General features: G+C 42.1%; 1 protein-coding gene across 4 annotated transcripts in view; it reads right to left on the bottom strand.

Annotated features, from left to right (window-relative positions):
* The window catches only part of SCFD2 (sec1 family domain containing 2), a 310407-nt gene that overhangs the window by 23694 nt on the left and 271260 nt on the right, over window positions 1-15453 (bottom strand). Inside the window, exons 6-8 of one of the 4 annotated variants that reach the window (XM_037897787.2) lie at window positions 11869-12014; window positions 6681-6752; window positions 4549-4981 (exon numbers count right to left, since the gene is read on the bottom strand). In XM_037897787.2, the coding sequence (XP_037753715.1) occupies window positions 4928-4981; window positions 6681-6752; window positions 11869-12014 (272 nt within the window). In that variant the 3' untranslated portion in view covers window positions 4549-4927. Of the gene's footprint in view, window positions 1-4379; window positions 4515-4548; window positions 4982-6680; window positions 6753-11868; window positions 12015-15453 lie in introns of those variants that run through there. The other 3 variants (XM_027833249.3, XM_037897789.2, XM_037897790.2) reach the window with 3 other exon arrangements.

Raw genomic sequence — 15453 nt, 5'->3', positions numbered from 1 at the left:
AGTCAAAGCAACTGCTTGCCCTACTGACATGGGTGATTCTGGCACCAAGAGAGCTTTGTTGATACAATGCATTTTGAAAGACTAACTGGTGGCTGGGTACTGGTTCTTAAAACGTTGAGCAGACAGATGAAAAATGTCCAGAGCAACCGACAGAAGAGACCCTTGGCAGAACAACAGAGAATGATTCATGACAGCTACGGAGAGAGTGAACACATGTATGATTACAAATCTCTTTTAGTGTCTCACATTTTTCAGAAAAAACATATTTCAGGAGATGTCAACTTACAGCTCAGTCACTGGCTGTGCCCATAACTCCCTCCCTTTCCTGCTGTTTCTCAAGGATTTCACTCACTCCTTTTCCCCACCCCCCACTCTTTTCCCTCCCTAATCCCATTAGTTAGTGCCCCCTCAACAAGTTACATCTTGCCTTAAGCAATCCATGGGAATTCACCATTTATGTCAGTATGGAGCAATGGGGCTCTCTGCTTCAGGGTTTGCCTGCACAAGTCCAGCTGCAGGAGTGTGGTCTGAGATCATCCACTCTCTGGAGAAGAGACCGATTTTGGTATATGACTGTACAGCACCTAGCACCATGGGACCCCGACTTAGATGGCATATAGGTGCTAGTGTAATAACAACAACAATTGGGTAGACCTAACAACTGGTCAATGTTGAAAATGGCTCTATCTGAATGTTATACTTTCTGGAGACCACACGTATGTTTTTAGAAAAACTAATGATTGTTCCTGCTTCAAAAAACAAAACAAAACAAAACCCAAGCAAATAAAATCAAATAAATGCAGGTGTGAATTACAGGGAAATTTCCAGTAAATAAAACCAGTCATTTCAAACATCATGTGTGCACCAGCTCGTTTATACACTTTGATAGTGGAATGTCTGTTCTCTTTCTTTCTTTCTTTCTTTCTTGGAATTACAGCACGGATTGTTTTTCAGACATCACACAGGTGTGGAAAGATCTTCCAGAGGCAAAGAACTGTGGGTCAGTTTTTAGGGCTGCCAACCCTGACAGTGTATCTTTATACTAGGGCTGCTGATTAATTAAAGTTAACTCACATGATAAACTCAAAAAAATGAATCGTGATTAAAAAAATTAATCATGATTAATTGCACTGTTAAACAATAGAATACCAATTTAAATTTATTAAATATTTTTGGATGTTTTTCTACATTTTCAAATATATTGATTTCTATTACAACACAAAATACAAAGTATACAGTGCTCACTTTATATTATTATTTTTATTACAAATATTTGCACTGTAAAAATGATAAATAAAAGAAATAGTATTTTTCAGTTCACCTCATACAAGTACTATAGTGCAATCTCTTTATCGTGAAAGTGTAACTTACAAATGTAGATTCTTTGTTTCATAACTGCACTCAAAAACAAAACAATATAAAACTTTAGAGCCTATAAGTCCACTCAGTCCTACTTCTTGTTCAGCCAATCGCCAAGACAAACAAGTTTGTTTACATTTAAGGGAGATAATGCTGCCTGCTTCTTATTTACAATGTCACTTGAAAGTGAAAACAGGCATTCGCATGGCACTTTTGTAGCTGGTGTTGCAAGGTATTTACGTGCCAGATATGCTAAACATTCGTATGCCCCTTCATGCTTCAGCCACCATTCCAGAGGACATGCTTCCATGCTGATGATGCTCGTTCAAAAAATAATGCGTTAATTAGATTTGTGACTGAACTCCTTGGGGAGAATTGTATGTCTCCTGTTCTGTTTTATCCACGTTCTGCCGTATATTTCATGTTATAGGAGTCTCAGATGATGACCCAGAACATGGTCATTTTAAGAACACTTTCACTACAGATTTGACAAAATACAAAGAAGGTACCAATGTGAGATTTCTATCAGGGATCTGAGTACAGTGGAAGCTGCTGGGTGCTAAGCACTTTTGAAAATCTGGCCACTTCATTTAGGCACCTAAATGGGCTGCTGGCTCTTTTGTAAATGTAGATCCAATTGTGGGGCAGAGACATGAAAATAGGGCAAAAAAATAAAGGCACATTACACTTTGTGGCTGATAATAATTTACTCTAAACTAACACAACAAAAATCCTCTTATAAACTGATAACAAGTACAAAGCATTTTTGGCAGAGCTTCTGAGGTCTTACACTCAACTCTGACATTTCTATTTGTCTGTATTTAACACAATAACTTTTGAATGCCACATCCAATCAATTCCAAAATTTCAGGGGATGTTCTAGGCAGGGCCGAATCTTTTGATTTTGGGGAACACTGGAAAACTGAATGAGGGAAAAATGGAAACACACGGAGCTCTGGCATTTGGTTAGCAGAGCCACAGATTAAGCACTTCTGCAACTGTGTATCGATCAAACAACTGGTTGATGGAACCCATTAATACCTTCCAGCATAATAATACCCATGCTCATCCTCCTGTCACAGATCTGGTCAGGCACCCCCTGCTAACCATCCATCAGATGGCTGAGAGGGGAATCCAAGCCTCTAGATCAGGGATGGGCAAACTACGGCCCGGGGGCCACATCTGGCCCTCCAGCCGGTTTAAACTGGCCCTTGAGCTCCTGCTGGGAGTGGGTCTGGGGCTTGTCCTGCTCCTGCGCTCCAGACAGGGATTGGGGTTGGAGGCCACTCTGTGTGTGCACGCCAAGGCTCCCGGAAGCAGCAGCATGTCCCCCCTCCAGCTCCTACGTTTAGGAACAGACAGGGGGCTCTGCGCACTGTCCCTGCCCCAAGCGCCACCCCGGCAGCTCCCATTGGCCAGGAACTGCGGCTAATGGGAGCTGCAGGGGCGGTGCCTGCGGACGGGGCAGCGCACAGAGCCACCTGGCCACACTTCCACATAGGAGCTGGAGGGGGGACATGCTGCTGCTTCCAGGAACTATTTGAGGTAAGCGCCTCCTGGAGCCTGCACCTCTGACCCCCTCCCATGCCCCAACGCCCTGACCCAGCCCGGAGCCCCCTCCCACACCCTGAACTCCTCATTTCTGGCCCCACCCCAGAACCCTCACCCCCAGCTGGAGCCCTCACCCCCTCCTGCACCCCAACCCGATTTCATGAGCATTCATGACCCTCCATACAATTTCCATACCCAGATGTGGCCCTCGGGCCAAAAAGTTTGCCCACCCCTGCTCTAGATCACTGGATGGTTTAAGACTCTTGGAGCCTGAATGGAGTCCAGACACTGCCCCAGTCTCTGCGGTCCCTAGGCACACTATTGGATTGCAGACCCTGTGTCTAACACTCCCTCCTGACAGCTGGAACTCCCTGTCCAGCTGCCTAGCTCCTGGGCTCAGTGCTGACCCTTCAGCCTCCTGGATTGCTTAAACACACCCTCTCCCAGGACTACCCCCAAGATGTGAGCCTTCTGGTTTACCATATAACTCTCATAGGAAGCACATTGCAGTAGTGAAGCATGTAACACACACACACACACACACACATAGAGGCACTTTGCGCAGATTCTAACACCACCGCTCTCTTGTACTTAATCATAGATACCTAAGAAAGAGTACAGATCATACAGAACACAACCTCCCTACCCGCAATGCCCCTCACTAGCGCCCCCTTCCTTTGGGAGTCCTTGGAGACCATCTGCGTTTAGGAAGGTAGGCAGGGTCCCCTGCCTCACCCAGGCTTCTGCAGATTGGGTTAACCCTCCCTCATCTTGAGCTGGAAAAAAATGGCCCCCAGAAGAGCAGCTCTTGCCCTTTTTATAACTTTTTGCCCTCTTTGGCAGGTGACATCCTCCTCAGCTTCTCCCGGTGATCACAGCCTCCTGCTTGCTGACTTTGTTGCCAAGACGACCTGTCCACAGCTAACCTAGTTCTCTGGGTTGGGAGCCCGTCTATTGTTTAGAGTTATTCCATTTTGATAGGAGAGCACTTAATGTCAATGGCCCTCTCTTGTTATTCTTTTGCCACCAGCCTTTGAATTTCAGCCCAACATGGAAGTAACAGACAAGGGAAAAGGCAAAAGGCTACACCCTTCAAAACTGAGTTGTTATGGCTTGGTCAAGATACATACACGGAGTTCATAATTCAGGAGCTGCTTTTCTAACATAGTTTTTAAAAACTGAAATAAATACATATGTGTAATAATATAGACCCACATTTATATCGCTTCATATAGATATATACACCTATGTACATACATATGTATATGTATTACTGGAATAATTAGGTCTTCATTTTCTTGAGCATTAATCTCATCCAGTTATTACAATGACAAAGGCAAATACAGTTGTGTACCACTTCCTGGGCAGCTAGTGGAAGTGATACACGACCGTATATAATAGCAGTGGCTGAGATGTTAAACTATGGACAGATGCAGATTTTATATATGAACTCGGGATGGTTGCTTTACCTTCATGAACATGCTGAATCCAGTTTTCAGGAGATCAGTGAGACCTGCAGATAGGTGCTCAATATCAACAGGGTCAGGTCGATCAGAATTGAATATCTCCTCTACCACCTGCTTCAGCAATGGCTTGTAAGTGGCCTGCAAAAGTAGAACATGTGCTGAAAATAAAATTGTGGCGAGTTGCTTTTCTTAGCGTTTCATTACCATTAAAGGAAACAAAAGCTTTTGTCACAGAATGGAAATTGGACACATTTAGAAGGTTGAAGCAACAACTGTATTTGCAACACTACTACATAGCAATGATGTGCACAGGATTCTCATCTAATTGAAGAGACAGATAAATGCTATATTTACCCAGGTGCTGTGTGTACTCCATGTGTAAAGGGAGGCAAGGAAAAAAGTGTGAAGATTCTTGTGGGAGAAGAGGTCAAGCGGCCAGTCGAGGCTGTTATTATTAGCAGAGTAGAGCGTATGGGCTTAGGTTTCTCTCCAACCCAAAGCTCCTTTAGGGTCATACAGAGAGGGCAGCGAACTGTCACCATACCTGTAGGTTATCTTGAATCCAGAAGGCATAATTTCAAGGAGACATGTGGCTTTGTCGAACACTTAAACAGAAATGAGTACTATTATTTGTTTATTTTTAAGAGAATTTAGTGCATTTGAAACAGGCTGTCCTGGCAGCTAGAGAAGGGCATATCACTTAAAGTGTGAAATAATAATTCAGCCCCTACTCCTAGGCCAGAAAGAGCTATAGGAGGAATGATCATGTACCTCTAGCTCTCCATCCCTGCACAGCCAGCCACTCCTGCCTCCTAGCTACATAGGAGAACGGGGACAGATTAAGACAATCTGGGGCCCGAGGGCCACAATGACATGCATAATAATGACATGCAGCCTCCTGTGGTTCTGTCCTCCCAGCCCAACCCTCCATTTGGAGTGATGGTGGCAGGGCCAGGGGCCCCTTTCCCCTGCAGGTGTTGCAGTAGGAGCTCCCATCCCTTTGGACGCAGCAGGGATCACTTATCCCACAGACAGTCAGGGGGCAGGGGAGGGAACCCCCATACTTCCCCTGGCAGTCAGTTACTTAGGTGGGCATGTTTGCCACACACAAAGGCCTGCATGACACCTAAATCTCAGATCAACCTAGCTATGTCGCTCATGTGAAATTCACACCCATGAGAGACATAGTTAAGCTGACCTAAGCCCCGGTGTGGACATTGCTAGGTTGAGGAAAAATTCTTCCATTGATCTAACTACTGCCTCTCGGAGAGGTAGATTTATTACAGGTTTCAGAGTAGCAGCCGTGTTAGTCTGTATCTGCAAAAAGAAAAGGAGGACTTGTGGCAGCTTAGAGACTAACAAATTTATTTGAGCATAAACTTTTGTGAGCTACAGCTCACTTCATCGGATGCATGCAGTGGAAAATACAGTGGGGAGATTTATATACACAGAGAACATGAAACAATGGGTGTTACCATACACACTGTAACCAGAGTGATCAGATAAGGTGAACTATTACCAGCAGGAGAGTGGGGGGAGGGAGGGAAGGGCAACCTTTTGTAGTGATAATCAAGGTGGGCCATTTCCAGCAGTTGACAAGAACGTGTGAGGAACAGTGTGGGGGGAAATAAACATGGGGAAATAGTTTTACTTTGTGTAATGACCCATCCACTCCCAGTCTTTATTCAAGCCTAAGTTAATTGTATCCAGTTTGCAAATTAATTCCAATTCAGCAGTCTCTCGTTGGAGTCTGTTTTTGAAGAATTGCCACTTTTAGGTCTGTAATCGAGTGACCAAAGAGATTGAAGTGTTCTCTTTTTGGTTTTTGAATGTTATAATTCTTGACGTCTGATTTGTGTCCATTTATGCTTTTACGTAGAGACTGTCCAGTTTGGCCAATGTACTTCCCCACCCCCCCCAGCTGTTCCTCAAACATTCTTGTCAACTGCTGGAAATGGCCCACCTTGATTATCACTACAAAAGGTTTTTCCCCCCCGCTCTCCTGCTGGTAATAGCTCACCTTACCTGATCACTCTCGTTACAGTGTGTATGGTGACACCCATTGTTTCATGTTCTCTGTGTATATAAATCTCCCCACTGCATGCATCCAATGAAGTGAGCTGTAGCTCACGAAAGCTTATGCTCAAATAAATTTGTTAGTCTCTAAGCTGCCACAAGTCCTCCTTTTCTTTTTGCAGATTAATTACAGTGACAGGACAACCTCTTCTGCCACTGTAGTAAGTGTCTACACTACAGTGGCGCAGCTGCAGCTGTGCTGCTGCAGTGTTTCTAGTGTAGACTTACCCAGAGACTTCTGTTTGTGTGGTGTTGGCAGTACCCCCTGGAGTTAGGTTTCAGAGTAGCAGCCGTGTTAGTCTGTATTTGCAAAAAGAAAAGGAGGACTTGTGGCACCTTAGAGACTAACCAATTTATTTGAGCATAAGCTTTTGTGAGCTACAGCTCACTTCATCGGATGCATCTGATGAAGTGAGCTGTAGCTCACGAAAGCTTATGCTCAAACAAATTTGTTAGTCTCTAAGGTGCCACAAGTACTCCTTTCCCCTGAAGTTAGCGAGTCTTGGAGTGAACACCCTGCTGCGATCCTAGAGCTGTTCACATCCCTTAGAGCTATTATTTCAGGTTGTCTGCAGACTCATCGGTTTTATTCACACACATGATGGCTAAAAACTTAGTTTTGTTTTTCTAAATGAAAGCGGAGATTCTGATGTCGTTTCCCATGTGGGGAGAAGAAGGGAAAGACCCCTTCATCTCTGTTATCTTCAGGGTGTGGACAGCTGGTTCCCTTCCCAGAACTTCAGGGTTAGTTGAGTGACATGTCCTCACTGAAATCTGCTCTGCTCTGCCTTACCCTGCCCCCTGCAGCAACTGCACATGGAAGCACTCCTCTTGCTTCTGCTAAGCTACGCCTTTAACTCATATGGTCTACTAGGACACACAAGGTGACATTGGGCCAATGGCAAACCTTGTCTGTTTACTGAGTCTCTAGCACACTCTAGGATGGCCTGAACTTCTAAGTGTTAAGGGGTCAGTACAAGTGGAGTATTTAAAGATGTAAATCACTTCCTGTTCTCCCGAAGATACTTATTTAAATTTAGGGTGCAGTGAGCCTATGGTCATCCCTTGAAAAGGAGAGAAAGAGGAAGGGGTCTGCCAGCTGCCTTTGAAGACACAGGAAAAGTCTAGCAAACTATCCCTGATGATCTGAGAGTAGAGGAATCCTCCCCTCAACGGAAGAGAAGTGATCTTCAGCAGAGGTGGTGGGGGAAGTGCTCAGACTCAGCTCTGATATTTAGAGGTCTAGCTAGAGAGTATCAGATCCCTCTGAATATGAATATCATCCAAACATCAAAACACCAGACACGAATACCACCCACACTCTGTAAACACGCCCTCAACCATTTTGAGACACTGGGTCTGATTTTCTTTTTACTTACATCAACATAGATGAGAGGAATGGTATTTTTTGTGACATGGACAGCTGTCAATTAGTGAACGGACTGAGACCACAAATTCTTTTCATGGTACACCAAATAGCTATCAAGTGATAACTTGCAGTATCTATCAACCTGGGCTGAATTTGAACCGGTGATCTAGAGATGAAAGGGTCCATATTCAGTTATCAATGGCTTGAGCCATCCAGTCATCCTAAAGATGATTTCTAAGGGATTGTCCTCATGACCATTTAGTTTGCAGCAAGCAGTAAATCTACCCCACACTAGCCCGCTATGCACTAACTGTCCACGTGGGTCTTGCTGACATGCACTAACTAGTTCTTCTTTTACTGAAAAATCTACCTTATTCAATTTATAGTTGGGGATAGCATTTTTTGTTTTCATAGGTTTGCTGAAGATTAAAACATTAAAAAGTAACTGTAATAGTTTCAGGAATGAGTGCAATGATCTTAGAAAATTAGCTGGTTCCAAATCTAGTACACAATATTTTCCTACTGTGCTATTCCAGGAATGTCACATCTCTAGTTTTCTTAGAAGATTCATGTGCAATTTCACTCATGCTTTGCAAAGATGAATGACAGAAGCATCATTTATGACACATACAATAAAAAAAAGTAAAAAATTAGCCATTTACTATGCAACTTGGAACTTTTCAAGTCAATACTATAATTAAAGAGATTTTTTTTGTCCAGCAGTTTACAATGTAAGAAACAAATCTTGCACTTTGGTAAGCAATCACATCAAAGAAGATTTATGTATCTCTTGTAGTTCTTCTTCAACAGGTGAGAATTCTTTTAAATTAAACCAAAACCATAACAGACATTAGCTATATTCTTTCCATAGTAGGACATTCCAAGACTTGTGTCAAAGCTAGTTATGCAATGAATGAGTGCCTGAAATACCACTCACAAGCTTGAAGTCCAGAGTAAAACTCTATGTAATATCCACTTAAAGCCACATATAAGCAATAGAAATGCATAAAAAAAGGAAACATTTGGAGTAGAGATCAAAACCCACGTTAATCAGAAACCTATTATATGAAATAGAGGATAGATATCATCTGTATGCCATCACAGATGAATACTTACCAGCTAAGATTTTCAAAAGTGACTAATGAGTTTGGGTAGAGCTGGTCAAAATATTTTTGAAACTTTTTTCCAAGCAAAATATGTCGTTTTGTGGAAACCAAAATGTTTCATGGAGCATATCAGCTTATAGGAAAATTTCCCTGTGAAGGTTTCTCAGGTCCAGGATGGAACTACTAGAGAGATCCACCCCAGAATTGCCAATGGCCCAGTGGAGAGTGGAGGGCACTTATCCGGAATGTGAGATACACAGGTTCAAGATCCCACTCTGCCTGATTTAGAGCAGGGACTTGAACTTGCGTCTCACACTTCCCAGATGAGTGCCCTAGCTACCAGGACACTGGCTACTCCTGGAACAGGTTTCCTTTCTTTCCCTTATGTTGGTTTGTGAAAAATTTCAAAGGGTCACATTTTTGTTCCACATTGGAACAAAAACAAATGTCAAAACCTCAACTTTTTTTTGCAAAACAGAATTCTTGTTTTCAGGCCAGCCCTAATTTTGGGTGCCTGGATACCCAGGCTCTGAAAATCAGGGTCCTTCGAGCTTCTCAGGCTGGCCACCCAAAAAATGAGAGCCATGAAATCACCAGTCATTTTTGAAAATCTTGGACACAATATTTACGATGCTTTTCAAAAAATAATGTAATCTCTTTTAATTTCTACATTAGACTGACAATAACAAAGAACTTATATCCTAACGCCTACACTAAAATCCTGTCTGGAGATTTGACACTGCTAACATTTTTGTATAAAACTGTGTTTAAACGCAGTTCTTGCTAGGAAGTTGCTAACAGGTGGACCTGTCCCATATAGACAGACCAGGTTACCAAAAATTGTGTATGTAATCAGGACGAGGAATGACAGGAACAGAGCAGCAGTTACAAGAGCAGGCAGAGCAGAAACATTAGTTGTGGAATCTTGTGACACATGTAACCATGAGGATAACTGATTGGCTAACTTTACATAAACATTCATTAGCTTATTTAATACAGGACATTCATGGTGATAAGAAAAGTCCTCTTAAAAGTTTCCTAGTAACTCTGTTAGCATCAGTATATTTTGGGATATGAACTCAATCAGAATAACTGCCCCAAAACTTATCAATGCTGACAAAATGTCTATGAAATATCAAGAACCCTGCATAGGTGCTAACACAGTTTCAAATCTCAGTATAGATATGGACCCTGGCAAGATGGGCTGAACACTGGGGACTTTATCTGTACATAATAGAGATTAAACTAGGGGTTTTAAGGCTAGGCTCCTGGCTCAAGAAGCCATAGGCTGGGCTCTGTTTTGTGGCTTAATCAAACCTGAGGTGGTAAACAATAGTCTTACCCAGAGAAGAGCATAATGCTCAAGAAGCCACTCAACTCCTCCCAGTTCATGTTTTTGTCCCACCTGGAAATGCAGTGCCTCCTGATTCCCTGCAGTGGGTTTCTCCTCTCCGACTGACTGACACTGGGAGGAACATATACAGAGCTGTGCACCCCTATTACATCACTCCTTGGTGGTAGCTCTGAAAAATCCCTCTACTCAGAAAATCCAGAGCGCCCCAACTCATAAAATGGCAACTTTTGTTCTTTTCCATTTAAAAGGAGAGGGACCCTGAGTCCCTGCAGCTCTCTCTCTTTGTAACAGCTGTAGCATGGCAGTAAACCAACTAAACACGGGGGGAGAGAACTTGGGATCCACCCACAGAGGGATGCTTGACAGAAAAGGAGAGCTTGTTTGTATGTCGCAGCCACCCCACAGCTCCTGACCACAGTGAATCTGCAGATCTCTTCCTAATCTCCTTCTGCATGATCAGCTAGCCCAGTACAGAGCCAGGTTAGGCAGCTGTAAGGATTCTTTACCTCCACAAAAGGTGTTCCAGGACTTGGCCCTAAATGAGTAGAAGTGGGCTAAAACCAAAGAACATACTGATGCTAACTACATTTCTAGGAAACTTTCAGAAGTACTTTTTTTATCATGCTGAGTATTCTGCACAGAGCTACCTAATGAATATTTTGATGATATTAGCTATATCAGCCATCATTCTGGTCACAAGTGCCAGAAGATGTCAGCATTAGGTTTTATGTTTTGACAGCCATTGGAATTGCAGCTTGATCCCTGTCACTCTTTCACCTGCCTCTCCTACACTTTTTCTACTGCAAGTTCCCTTCAGCAATGTTGTGTAATAGCCAAAGCTCCATTGCTACACAGCATTGTTTGACTCACCACTGGAGTAATTTTATCCATTTGTTAGTCTGCGGTACACTGAAATTTCAAAGGAATCTTTCTGGCTAAGGACCAGGGACAAGTTTAATGGTCTTTTAAAATCTTAAATTACTACATGTGCTTTCCATGTGGCAAATGTCCATTTCCAACTGAAGAAGTTATGTAATTTGGGGGGGGGGGGGCAGGGGGAAGGGAACTAGCTTTGGCCAGGATGACCTATGCTAAAAGAAAATCACACTACTTTCAGTAAACAGAAGCTGTATTATCAGGCAATTTTTACAGCAAGACTCTTGCAACTGTGGAAATCTGAGAAAAAATACTTTGAAACACAGTCCCATGTAGATACCTAGACATCATTTCAATATACAGTAGTGGATTCTGGCCCTGTGTAGTCTTGATCTAGCCCTGCCACTCACACGAAATGTATACAATATCACAACATCATTGTTAACCAAATCCTGAAGTCCTTACTCAGGCAAATTCCCACTGAAATCCAATAAAGTCAAGGGGAATTTGCTTGAATCTGGACTGACTAAGGACTTCAGGAGGCTGCTGCTGATTAGGTCAGTTCTAAAACCTATTTCCAAAAACATTCCGTGGGGTTGCAGAATACGTTTTGTATTCATACAAAAGTAAATTAGTCACAGCTGTGAAACTGTAATTTTGACTGTATGCTAGAACAATATAACACAGATGGAAAAAGGATTATCTACTTACCTGGCAGGTATTACTTCCTGGGACATACACAGAATTAAACTGTTTCATGTGCATTCGAGCTTTTGTAACATCCCTGAGAGACTTAAAGATATTGTCCACTGCAACCGTGGCCTTCTGAAATGTCAGGTGAAGAGACGATTCACAGCCTGAAACAATACAGAAACACATGGCTATGTGAGTAAAGGTCTTTCATTTTTTGATAATGAGCAGTGGGAAAAAGATGATGAGGAAGAAATTTTAAATTAGTTTAATATTTTTAGACTTTAGAAATCAACATGTATATACAACATGCTCCCAGCAATAGAACAGCTTGGTAAAGCAGTCACAAATCCTAGAGAGCAAACAAAGCCAACCATGGATGAGTTACATGTGTATCTTGGATTATGAAACAATTTAACAGCAATACCATAAATTCTGGTTGCTACAGCAGGCAGAAAAGGTAGTTATGTCACTAGATCTTTAAGGGAAAGAACCCTTCATTTTTCAGTCTGCTCACTGTGACACAATCGTGCAAGGAAGTTTACTCACAGCACAGTACCTGAACTTTTGCCTGCAGTCCAGTGACTGAGAAGGCATTTCTTAGCTGTGCAGAACTAACTGGATGACTTAGTGACAAGTATTCTGACTTGCCAAGGAAGATGCATTATCCAAAAGGAGATATGTTCCTCACTAATTCATAATTACTACATTTAAAAAAATTATTTGCTTAAAGCAGCTCAACCTAAGATGTGAATGTTAATTTTCATAGAGGCCTTACTTTTTAACCCAATTCTCTCCACCACGTGGAGGCACAAAGGAGTGGATGGTCAAATGATTTCCCCAAGCCATATCCAGTTGTAAGCCCATGACTTAGTAAGGAAGGATTCTAGTCCTTGGCTCTAATCACCATACCATCTGACCTATATTACAAAAAGGAATGGAAATTGCGCTTTCTAAACTTAAATGGCTCAAGTTAGAGAATTGCTGGATAATTTATATTGAGATGTTTGGTTTCAGAGTAACAGCCGTGTTAGTCTGTATTCGCAAAAAGAAAAGGAGTACTTGTGGCATCTTAGAGACTAACCAATTTATTTGAGCATAAGCTTTCGTGAGCTACAGCTCACTTCATCGGATGCATACTGTGGAAAGTGTAGAAGATCTTTTTATATACACACAAAGCATGAAAAAATACCTCCTCCCACCCCACTCTCCTGCTGGTAACAGCTTATCTAAAGTGATCACTCTCCTTACAATGTGTATGATAATCAAGATGGGCCATTTCCGTTGGAGGAGGTATTTTTTCATGCTTTGTGTGTATATAAAAAGATCTTCTACACTTTCCACAGTATGCATCCGATGAAGTGAGCTGTAGCTCACGAAAGCTTATGCTCAAATAAATTGGTTAGTCTCTAAGGTGCCACAAGTACTCCTTTTCTTATTGAGATGTTTGTCGTTCCTGCCAAATGTCTGCACAACTCTCTCCCTGCCTTGTTTTCTGCTCTCATTTCTTCATTATTCTCTCCACCGCCCCTAATAGTAAAGGACAAAGAGAGTGTGAGACAAATCCCCACTCTCATCCTCACAAATAATTTGCCACTGGGGACTCAGGGTGCATTCTGTTTTGCTGATTTACATCCTGATTCTGCAATATGATCCACATGGGCAGGCCCTTACATCTGCCTGCAATCCCATTGGCATAAGTGGGGCTCCCTCGAGGCATGAAGGACTGCCTACATGCATCAGTCTGCAGGAATGGGCCATTCTTAGATGAAAACTCCTTGGGATGGTGTCTTGTAACAATACTTAATCAATACCAATGTCAGGAAAGAGTTAAAATTCAGCCAACAGAAAAGACAAACTGCTGAGAAGCAAGGACATCGTTTCTTGACCAGCAACTCAGCTCTTAGAACAATGCTAACCCTCCCTTCACAACCCACTGGATGTCTGTAAGCACTCAGCCCTACCCCCCACCCCCACCCCGCCTCCTTCCCCCGTAAGGTAGCCATAGACGTTTGATGCAATTAGGATGACCTCTATATGTACGTACTGTTCTTATTTTTATCTTTGTTCAGGGTTCTCTCTTGACTTGTAACAATGTCTGACTCTGTACGTACAGATAAATGCAAATGAATTGATAAGAGAATGTATATAACTGGCCACTATGACACCATATCTTTGAAGCTGCTTGTCAGTCTTCCCGGTACCATGAATAAACCCCCTTCAACTCTGTGCTTGCCTGATTCTGGGGAAAAGATTATTTTGCCTAATACTAAAGACTTTGGTTTTCCATGAATGGAATAGTGGCCAAATGTTCCTATACAGAAAATACAGACAACAAGAAAAGCAAAACTGTGTAGATTTAAAGAGATGCCTAACATTAAGGCCTTTGGAATCATTACCTGTCAAACCACCAATGACACAGCAATCTTTGTATTCTGCACAGCAAACATTAAGAACTTTATAGGGCCGAAGATATTCCTACAAGATTATTATTAGATATTCGGATTGAAGGATCGGGTTCTTTATTTGTTCAAATACTAGCTGAAAAAGAATCTGGGTCAGATCCACAGCTGGTATATCAGGGCAACACTCCATTGGATTTTCATTTGTGCTACAGCTGAGGATCTGGCTCTAGACATTGTGTGGTCTAGTAATGCACTGGGACTGAGAGACAGCAACTCCTGCATTCTAACCCCAACACTGACACTCACTCTTCAGAAGTCCTTGGGCATGTCACTTGAAATCTAGTAAATTTTAAAAAAGTGAGTGAAAAGTTGTTTCAGGTACTGTGTTTGTTCAAGTCCCCCTGCAAACTATTGTGATTTTACAATAATGATTTCCTGTTCTTAAAACATGCTTATCTCTCTCGTGCACAATCTGCACAGACAAGGAAACTAATTTAGGCCCTAATCCTTCAATTGACAAGTGTACCTGCCTCCTACCAATCACAGGCCTGGGGTTTCAATCCTTTAGACAGTTATATATGTCCACATCTTTACTCACATGAGCAGTCCCATAGATATCAGTCTACTCCAGTGGGTAAAGTTAAGCATGTGTGTGTTTGTAGGAATGGAGCCTAACTGATTCTATAGTGAAACTACCAAATACACAAATTTGTGCTACTGAATGTACAAAGTAAACTGGAAAAAAATAGTTTTTTTCTCTAATATCTGTCAGCTGTAGTAAGTTTTAATATTATTTCTAACAATAGTAGCTAAAAAAATTCAGATAGATTTTAAATTGACAATGTCCTTTTAATCTCTGTCTTGTTTTCCCAGTGAGTAAAATGAGGGTCCTAATACTTCAGTGGGGTACTCAAAATGTATCTGCCTTGATGGGGGTTGTGAGGGTGGTCCCCCCTCTCTCCACTATATTAAATTCCGTAAGAGCCAAGCTTTTTCCTGGTATGTAAACGCTAGAGGTAAGCTTTTTCTGACTAGCACAAGTTATTTTTCCTTTGTATAGAGTGCTTTTTTCAACCCTTTATGAGAAGAAAGCCATCACTTTTGGCCAAAACACATCTGGAATGTTTTCTTTTGCTAGTGAACCTCAGCACTCTTTGTTAAGCAAGGTCAGGTAAAGCAAAACCACATGAGGCAAAGTTTG

The sequence above is a fragment of the Chelonia mydas genome, chromosome 4 (genome assembly GCF_015237465.2).
Source record: "Chelonia mydas isolate rCheMyd1 chromosome 4, rCheMyd1.pri.v2, whole genome shotgun sequence".
Classification (NCBI taxonomy): Eukaryota; Metazoa; Chordata; order Testudines; family Cheloniidae; genus Chelonia; species Chelonia mydas.
The sequence above is the reverse complement of the archived record's forward strand: the minus strand, read 5'-3'. Positions and strand labels throughout refer to the sequence as shown.